This window comes from Thunnus thynnus, chromosome 11 (assembly GCF_963924715.1).
Source record: "Thunnus thynnus chromosome 11, fThuThy2.1, whole genome shotgun sequence".
Classification (NCBI taxonomy): domain Eukaryota; kingdom Metazoa; phylum Chordata; class Actinopteri; order Scombriformes; family Scombridae; genus Thunnus; species Thunnus thynnus.
The window spans coordinates 14304393-14314724 of NC_089527.1; the positions used below are offsets into that span (position 1 = coordinate 14304393).

The 10332-nt window shown below is 40.9% G+C and overlaps 1 protein-coding gene across 1 annotated transcript; it reads left to right on the top strand.

Annotated features, from left to right (window-relative positions):
- Positions 1-754: 754 nt before the first annotated feature.
- vgll3 (vestigial-like family member 3) lies at positions 755-3785 on the top strand. The gene is made up of 4 exons (XM_067603276.1): positions 755-1200; positions 2013-2370; positions 2518-3057; positions 3166-3785. The coding sequence occupies exons 1-4, from the start codon at positions 1096-1098 to the stop codon at positions 3204-3206; spliced, it is 1044 nt and encodes a 347-aa protein (XP_067459377.1). The 5' UTR covers positions 755-1095; the 3' UTR covers positions 3207-3785.
- The last annotated feature ends 6547 nt before the right edge of the window (positions 3786-10332 follow it).

The following is a 10332-nucleotide window of genomic DNA, read 5'->3' on the forward strand; positions in this document are numbered from 1 at the left end:
AGTAAACTTTAGAGAAAAGTCTGAACATTAATCAAACTTTGTGGGGCAGAACTTTGTTTTTTCTCTCCGTCACGGTCTACCTGTTATTTTTTATTTTGGGCACTTAAGCTTTCATCTCAATGATAAAAATAGAAATCCAACCCTTAAATGTGCTTTTGACTGACATGCACCATATAATGCACCTGGATTTAAGTTGCACCTGGTGCTCAACGATAAATTGCAGATGAAATTGTTCACACAGGGCACAAAACACTTCATTTAAATCTGCTCTTAAAAACTAAAACACTTGGCGGATATCAAAAGGTGGATTCCTGTATTGTTTAGAGAAAGCATTTTGAAATTGGACTTTTGAGCCGAGAAAGATCTGAAACAGCATTTAGACCTTCATGTTGTGAAATAAAATGAACATATAATTGAACAGTTACCTGAATAAATAAATAAACAAACACTTTGGATGTCTGTTCAGCAGTCTCTGAGTAAAGCAGACTTGGGTTCATGTATTTCTAAAACCTTGTTACAACCCTGATTCTGACCTCTGGCACACAGTCCTGAGGTCAGGAGTCTCTGCTCTTGACTATGTGACACACAGGAGCATAACATGAGTACATTACAGTTTTATGAATGGATGCTCCCCCAGTGGGAATAGAACCCTTAGACTCATAGTGCCTTGCTAAACTCCATTGCGCTTTGCAGGCCCTTCCCTAGTGGGCGTGCGTAAATGGCTCCAGCCCTCTCTAAATATAACTCCCTTCCAAAACAGAAAAAGAGAGAGAAGGGGGAAAGGAATGCTCACCCAATCAGAAGCGGCCTGAAAACTTGTCAGTGAGGAGTTTTTTTTCGCATACAGTGTTTGTGTCATAACGTTTTGCTCGATTTTGTGGCCCCGGTTGGTGCTGGTGGAGCGCACAGCGGGAGGCGCATTGTCTGTATGCAAACTGGACGACATGGCCATTGTATGCGTTTGGGCATATATAGAGGCACCGATGGCTCGGAGGATCCAGCCCGTCTGAAGTCTCAGGGAGAGTCGCCTTCGGCTGTTTTGTGCGCGTTTCTCTCCTCCGACTCTCTCGTTCTTAACCGCTTTGGTCCGTCGCTATGAGTTGCCTGGATGTGATGTACCATCAAAGCTATGGAGCGCACTACCTCCCTGCAGCGGCGTACAAGGCGACGTACTATAACCCAGATCACCAGCAACAACAGGTGAGATACTCATCATAAAACTTTTGTAGCTGCTGAGTGGCACTGACGCAATGTAATCATATGAAAAGAATTTTTTAGGAGTGAAGCATAAAGACTCATGTGACCTAGGATGAAGTGTAATCTCTCTCACGCTTTACAAAAAATAACTTATATACCATATCTAACTGTAATAACTACAGTTATAAACCATAGTAAAAATGAAAAGGTGTTAAAGATAATGAGTACAGCACAAGATTGCAACAAGAAGTAATTTACCATAAAGTTGTCACAAGGCCTAAATTTAAATATTCTTTAAGAATCGTCCATTTTCTTTCGTTTTTACTCAAAAGGGGTTTTCCTATTGACCGCCTTCTGTTCAATATACCATTCCAAACTATTTTAAGCCTAGCATACAACTCCTTAACTTCAATTTGAGTTTTGAATGATGAAATTCCAGTCTGAGGCTCGGTATTCACCTCAGGTCATGCGTAATGACACCAAACTATTAATCGTGCGGTCAAACGGTGATGTAATGACAGCCAGTCAGTCACTCAGGAATGTGGATGAATCACATTGAGCTTTACAAATAGTTGGAATGCAGTATGGGAAAAAATAAATTAATTTTCACACAACTCCTAAGCTGCGTGTGTACTGGAGTGTAAATATTACTTGAATAAATGTATTTATGGCATGTAAAGTCTAATTTTATTGCACTGAAAACAACAGTATGATGATCAGTATTTTAAATAATTTTACTCAAATGTGAATTCTATTAAAGTCTACTCCTGCTTGGATGTGTTAGTTCATGTCCCTCTGACTCTTCTCTCTTCCAGAGGAAGCTGAGTGCTCACAGTAAGATGCAGAATTTTTTGGGGCAGCAGCAGCAGCAGCAAGGAGGAGGAGGAGGACGAGGGATGCTGTCCAGGGATCAGGGCCTCCGACAGGTTCCTGGAACTGAGTCAGGCTGTGTATCCACATCCGATTCAGAGCTGAAGGATGGCACTCAACCAGCAGGAGCAGAGTACTTAAACTCCCGGTGCGTGTTGTTTACCTACTTCCAAGGAGACATCAGTGACGTGGTAGATGAGCATTTCTCCCGGGCTCTGAGTCAGTCCAGCACTTTCAACAGCGAGACCAAGCCAATCAGAATGACTCAGCCATCTGTATCGAGCACTGCTGGTTCATGGAAGGGTGAGATTTGGTTAAAATATACTAGTGCTGACTCATTAATTTTCTTTTACTTAATAGCAAAATTAATTTTATCCCCAGCTTAAAAGAATTGCAGTTGATAAAAAAAAAAATGTGGCAGTGTGATGAGATAAAGTCTGTTTGTTGCAGATGGTGTGTCTCACTCTGAGGGTCAGAGCAGCTCAGTTTGGAACAGCACCTATCAATCCCAGGCCGGTTCCTGCCTCCCATCTGTCTCCGTCTCAGTCCACCCAGACTTCTCTCCCAGCCCCGTTTCCTTCAACCACCCAGACGGAGCTCTGTGGGCCGGCCACATGCTCTCCCAGGCCAGTCTCCCGCCTCTGGCGGCCCTCCCCGAAAGCTGGACCTACAACCTGAACTCCCAAAGCACAAGTGGCTACCCCAATGTCCATGATGTCTACCACCCTCACCCCCATGCACACATTCACACCCGGCACCACCACCCCATGCTCCATTCCTACCCGACCCACAGTGCAGCATTAGATACCAGGTTTGGTCCTCTGCTGCTGCCCAGTGTTAGGAACCAGAGCCAGCCAGCCGCGAGCACAGGCAGTTCCCCCCACAGCGAGGGGGTAAAGACAGAGATGGACCCTAGCAGCCCCATCACGGCTACCTCTGTCGCCTGGACCCCCTCGCCCCTCCATGGATCCTTGGAGGTGTACGACTCAGGTAGATACACAAAACAGTGCAGTTGCAAGCATGCATGTGTTCTAACTTGTGCAATATGTGGCAATAATGACAATAATAATTTGACCATGTTTCTTTCTCTCTCTGCAGCTCATGATCAGACCAAAGCAAAGTCGTCAGTTTGGTTCTAACTGATGTACTAAGAAGGAATATCAATGGATTATGCCTGCAGCCCAGCTTACACCAAAAAGGACCTACTCTGTGGCTTTATCAATGCATGGCTGCAACACCAGCACTGTAATGTACAATGTAGATATATGATAGACTGCTTACTGTAGCTTAGACTACGAGTCCTGCACTGTCCACACGACTTATCATGGAGATGAACTCAGGCTTGGACTTAAATGACAGTGATGAGATGCTTTGGCTGCAGGTCAAGGCCCTTGAAGAACGATAAAAACAGACTACTAGCTTTAAAGATGGGAGGCCCCTTTTTCTCTGTTGGCACAAAACACCCTTTCCTGTTCATGCAATGTGAGACAAAGTGGTTCTGTTTCAAGAGCTTGATTTTGATCCACATTTTGTTTTGTACAGTAAATGTTTGTTGATGATTGTACATTTCTTGTGCACAGTTTTGTCATGCTAAGTTGTTTGCTGGATGACTTCTGCTAAATCGTTGCCTGAATGCTACCTTTACTATTTTGCCTTTGGGGGAATGTGTAGTGTAAATATTGGTACTGTATGTTTAAGTGATAAATTGTTAAGATGTATTTGCAAATGAAGTGTGTTTTTTCAGACATCACTTTGATCAGTTCGCCCCAAAATATGTGGAATGCAAGCAGAATATTCACCTCCAACTACACTTTAATAAACCTAGAGGGTATTGAGCACATCGCTCAGATTTAGGAAAGAATCTTCCCGCTCCAAAGCAGAAATCTTCCCATTACATACCAGGAAATGGTAGCAGCTTCTTCTCTTGTAAAATCAGGAAAAGTCTGTTTCCTCTGACACCAAACTAGACATCTTTTTTTTTCATTATAAAAAAATAGAGCAGGATAAATAACTATAATAATAATAATAATAATAAAGACCAAGATAAAATGATCCAGAACAGTTACACAAATTACCATTAGTTAAGAAAAAGGATTGAGATAAAAATGAGCTTTAAGAAGTAAGTAAGTAAAGTTTGTTTAGTATAGCACTTTTCACAGAACAAGGTCACAAAGTGCTTCACAAGGATAAAATGGTTAAATATAAGACCATAAAACCATAAAAAACAAACAATTAAAACATAAGCAACACAAGACTTTAAAAACACACAGAATACAGCATTACAGGCTGGACAAAGGCCAGTGTTCAGCTGCTTCTTAAAGGCATCAGTTCATACGTCTACAGGAAGAGCGTTCCACAGTGTTGGAGCCACATCTTCAAAGGCTCGATCACCTTTTGTTGTAAGTGGAGAGCGAGGGACAACCAGTAAGCCCTGGTCAGAAGACCTAAGTGACCTGCTGGTGATATAAGATGGGATGGGAAACCAATGTAAAGAAGATAAGATGGCTGTGATGTGAGTCGTCCTGCTTGCTTGCAGGTGAAAAGGGAATTGCAGTAGTCCAGCCAGGATGATATAAATCATCTCTAGCTCAGGTTTTGACAAAAAAGACCTGATTTTGGCAATGCAGTACATAGCCTGATCAAATATAACACAGAGATTTCTAAGATTAGACCATACAGCTGAAGAAGAGATTTAAGGGAGGATACTGAGATTGCCACAGCTGCAAGGCCTGGGCAGCAAAAGCGAGTTTTAGGAACCATTAACAGGGCCCTGCTAGAGGATATCAAGCAGCGATCAGGCTCATATGAGCAAAACAATTCATGTGATAATGCTGGGATGTAGATTTTACATAATTTCAATCTGATATTTAAACCAGAATATCAATAACTGAAAACAGAAATAGCAGTTTCTGCAACTGTTAGGTGGTTACCACATAGATGGAGATTTGTCCCACTGTCTTACAGATACAATCCTCCAATAACTGGTAACTTTTTTATTCTCAACCCTGTGTCTTCAAAAACATTACCAATACTGTGTCAAAAAAAGGATACTCAATGAGTTGGTTGTTGCCATGTTCAGTTTCAGATATAAACGCTGCTAAACAATATAGTGTACATTATGAAACTAACAGGAGTCGAGTTGTAACAAGGGAAGTGGGTTGCATTCCAGACAGTTACTGTAAGATACCATGACAGGTCTGTTGCCTCTCTTCAAACAAACACGTACATGAAAATACACACACTCCCAGTCTCACAAACACACACCAAAGAATGTACTTCCCGTCTGGACAGGAAGTTTGTTGGACTGTGGCAGACACACGTACAGTAAAAAGACACATTTCAGTTATACCAGATAAGTTTGGTTGGTAAGTGTTATCTATCATGACATTATACACAATAAACCTGCAAAGAAAATACCATGAAACACATCCTCCAATGTGTTACAGGAATGAAAAAAAAAAACCTCCTTGAGGTCAGTGGCTGAATGAAGGTCTGGACTGATCTCCATGCTGAAGAATTCCAGCAGCAATGATGGCTATGTACAATGATATGAATTCTGGAGGGAAAAAACTGCTCTAAATACATATTTCAGGCTCGGATCTGGTGCCAGGATCAGCATTATTAGTACCCATCCTGACATAATCAACAGCTGTCTGCGCTTGCGTAAGCATGGCCACGGCTGTGTGTGTGTGTGTGTGTGTGTGTGTGTGTGTGTGTGTGTGTGTGTGGTGAGTGGTCTGACCAGGTGGTATGATCAGCAGTAGCAGCCCACTAACATTCCAGCCTCCTCTCCCACGTCTCTCTCATTCTCCATCTCAACTAACCAGCAGCAGTTCAAATCTGGAACGAATCATGATGTATCAAAACACATAATCTGAGTGGAAAAGGCAAATTTAAAGATCTTCCTGGAATGTGTACACATAAAAATGTTTACTGGAGGCCTCAAGTTTCCACATCACACTTGTGTAAGGCGCAAACACACGACTGGCTTAAAAACTAGTTGTGATGTCACAAAATCATCAAACTCAGATTTAAGGTGTGCACAGAGAAACTTTCCCCTCTCAACAAATGTGAAAACAGCTTTCTAGTGTCAAACGATCCTTCCTAAATAACTTCCTATATAGATAACAAGCTTGGTTCAGTAGTTAAACAACTCAGAGGGATTTTGGATACTCCTGGATGCTAACATTTGTTCAATTCATCTTTCCACATATGTCATATAATGTCACTGCAATGAAGACTACAGGCACTCAGAGAGGTTGTTTGGTTATTAGTTGGTTCAATGGAATATCAAATGTGCAACTGCTAACATGTAAGTTTGTGTTTAACCTCTGAAACTCCACAAGAACCCTAGTGTCCTCAGCCAACATTACTGTCTTTCAGAGGCTGTAGCGGGCTCAAGGTATCCATTAGTACCAACCATATCATGCTAGCTTGTTGGAAAGGGGGCTAAATAATAAGTTAGGCTGAACTTTGGTGAGGGGAAAAACTGGCTTTGCCATTTTCAAAGGGATCCCTTGACCTCTCACCTCAAGATGTCTGAATGAAAATGGGTTCTATGGGTAGCCACGTGTCTCCCCTTTATAGACATGCCCACTTTATGCTAATCTCATGCAGTTTTGGGCAAAAACCATGCAGTTTTTTTGCATGCAGTGTAAATGTGTTATTTTCACCTACTCTAAAAATGGTGTATTTGAATATTTCTGCATACTTGCGTCCCTAAACAGTCTTGGAATTGCGTAAATTGGGTATGACTGGAAAGCTGAGACTCTAGTGGATTCAATAAGCCCAATTGTATTTATGTGTGGTGATGTTAGTCCCCACAGTAGGTCATTGTAGTGAGGCAATTTTTTGAAATTTGACCTCACTGTATAAAATGATTTATTGTGACCTCTAGGATAATCACAGCCTCATGAAACTTTACAACCCAACCACAAACTAGAGATGTAAGACATTCAGAAGGGGGGTGGGGTGGGGGGTGGGGGGTACTTGCCATTCAATCACTGAAAAATGCAATTCTTATCTCCAAATGTTGATACTTGATGTGGTATTTTGGAAGGGTTTTTGACCATTTTCATCAATTCTCAAGTGGTCAAAAATGGTTACATTTTGCACCAAATCTGTGTAAGAAACGGTATCAACCCAAAAATTGCTGCAACATGGCCATCATATACTTCCATCATAATGTTCTAAGCCCTTATACACTCTAAACTTTCAAAATCTCAATAGGCGCCTAACCAATAACAATGTTTATTACAGATTTATGACTATAAAAACATCACACAGAGCTGTACTGCATCTCAAATTAATCTGCAGGTTCCCAGCTTTCAGATGATGTATACCACTTCTATGTGGCACATACTGTTGATTGCCACATGAGGCTGGAAGGACTCCTATGTTCTCCCAACAGCAAGAGTCTCTCATTGTTGACATGGTCCTTCAAAATAATGCCATTAGACTGTGTGAAATACAGAACAAAGTTGTTGAAGACAATGCAAATTTTGAAGGAATCAACAGTGTCAACCTTTCCACCATTGACCGCATCCTCCAACACAACAGGGTGTGCATGAAGCAAGTGTACAGAGTATCTTTTGAGTGCCACTCAGAAAGGGTCAAATATCAACTATTTCAGTATGTGCAAGTAAGTGCACATTCAAACAGACACATTCAGTGCTGATTGTTTATAGTACAGTACTATACTACAAACTACTGTCAAGCTGCACTGTATTGTAATGTATGCAAATCAGGAGCGCATACACTCTACAGCATAGGTCTGTCTTTCTGTAGCACTTACAAAGCTATATCTATTTTACATATAGAGAGTGTCTGAATTGGATTCCATGGAAAGATCCCATGAATACATTTTTGTGGATGAAACTGCATTCAATCTGATGAAGAGGAGAAGGAGAGGCAGGAACATAATTGGCCAATGAGCCATTGTTGAAGTCCCTGGCCAGCATGGTGGCAATGTGCAGTCATAAGTAATCATGGGGTCCTCCACTGTCATGCCACTTTAGGGCCATATAACACCCAACATCTTCTTTCATTTCTGGGTGGTCTTCAGGATGTCTTGTTTGGGCGCTAGCAGCAGGACCATGAGTAGGCAGAGCCTCCTGTCTATGTTGTAGTTTGGGACGACATCAGTAAATACAGGAGTGGTTCAACATCAACCAGCGATTCATAAATGTTTGCCTTCCACCATACTCCCCTTTCCTCAACCCAACAGAAGAGTTTTTCTCTGCATGATGATGGAAGGTCCATGACCGAAAACCCTATACCAGGGAAAATCTCCTACAGGCTATGGAATTGGCCTGTGGAGTCTTGCCAAGGCTGGATCCAGCACACCAGAGGGTTTTTCTCCCATTGCCTGGCCAGGGAGAACGTTGCCTGTGATGTAGATGAAGTCCTCTGGCCCACCCCAGCACAGGGGGTGATACTGAGGCTACATCCTTGAACACTGTGTTTTCCATTTTTTGATGTAGTATGTAATGAATGCTCAGTAGTGTTTTTATTTTGACTGGCTGTGTGTATAATCTGTAAACACTGTATGATTTTGAGCAAAGATAAAACTGTTTTGAGGCAATTGTTTGATTTTGCAAGAAGAGTTTTTGTGAGGGTAGTTTGAAAACTGGGTTTTGTGTTTACAGTTTTGAGAAAAAGGTGGAAGGTTTCAAGAAATGTGTCTTAGCAAGTGTGATAAACTGTAATATACAGCGCCAGTCACAAATTTGGACACACCTTCCCATTCGCTTCAATTAGAAAGTGTGTATAACCTTTTGACTGGTTCTGTAAATATCTGAGATTTTTTGAGACCAGTAGAAATTAGCCAATGTACAAACCATTTATTCATGTTTGTAAGGCCATTTAGAGAATGTTAGAAGTCAGAGATTATTATCATGAGTCATAATTCAGATTTTCTTCATTTTTTTCATCCAACTACGGCTATCTAATAGTCCCTCCTGAAAATCATCATACATCCCTGTTGCTGTAGTTGTTTATCTGTGGAGATACTGTTTGCCATGTTTGGTTTTGTATGGGCAGCAAAATAATATGCTTTCGATGTATGTAAATTACATTTATTAATTCAGAAAATGCATCAGCAAACACACATTGTTATTATTGTGTTAAATGAATGAGCTTGCTGTGTGAAATATTCTTTGAAATCCTTAATTAGGGTATGTAATATGTCAGGCCTCTAAGATTCCCAGAGCTCACAAGGAATGAGAGAGAGCATAGAAAAGACAAGCCAAGAGGAAAAAATAGAAAGTGATGAGAACATTTAGAAAGATTTTTCAGTAAAGATTCTCCTCTCCTCTCCTCTCCTCTCCTCTCCTCTCCTCCAGAGCTCCTAATTAGCATTAGCATGTAGCCTCTGCATCAGCATGTAGTGTACTTATATGCTAACAGACATCCCACTGGCAGCCTTGGAGAATCACCACAGGCACTTCCACTGCAGGAAGAACACTAATGGATATAGAAATACAGACCTGAGGGACAGGCAGAGATGTAGCATGTAATGAATGTCTAGCATTATTTTTTACTGTTATTAAAGTTTAAAGGGTCAATGCTTTTTGCTGATTTCTAAGATCTTCATAGTAATTATTGGTGGCATTTTCATATACACACATTAAAAGTAGAAGTATAAAGAAGCATAAAATGGAATGACTCACATAAAGTACTCGAGAGTAGTACTTGAGTAAATGTACTGAAACACACACACACACACACACACACAAAAACACACACACGCGTGCTTCAGTTCATAAAGATACAAAATGAGAAAAACCAATCTGGGGCTTTTAATCCTCATCTCCTTTTTGCCATGATTGCCTCTTTTGTAACCAATATCTATTTCCTTTTTTGTGACACAGAGTTGCATTCATTTGAAGAAATTGGAAGAAATTATTTTATTTTTTCATTTATTTTCTTGGAATCCTCATTTTCTGCTGACCTGGTGAGCCCTGTTTGAAGCTTTCTTGATGTTGGCTGAGACTGAAATCCCTGTCATTGCTGCCCTCTGGACTCTGTACTCTGGTTCTTATCAATTTAATTTACTAGTATTTCAGACTAGATTGTTTATTAATATTCAAGAGTAGTGTAGTGGAAAAACTGGACAGGAGAAAAGACAAGTGTTTTCTAACCCTTTATTTACACAGCACACATACCATACATTTAATATCTTATTAAGATGGACAAAATCAATCAGCGTCCTCCATGTTACTGGCTCCATTAAACAGGTACAGCATATATACATATGCACAACAC

Coding starts and splice junctions, on each gene's coding strand:
- vgll3 (XM_067603276.1), top strand. CDS start 1,096: ATGAGTTGCCTGGATGTGATGTACCATCAAAGCTATGGAGCGCACTAC. Junction 1,201..2,012: donor CAGATCACCAGCAACAACAG/GTGAGATACTCA, acceptor TCTCTCTTCCAG/AGGAAGCTGAGTGCTCACAG. Junction 2,371..2,517: donor CACTGCTGGTTCATGGAAGG/GTGAGATTTGGT, acceptor TGTTTGTTGCAG/ATGGTGTGTCTCACTCTGAG.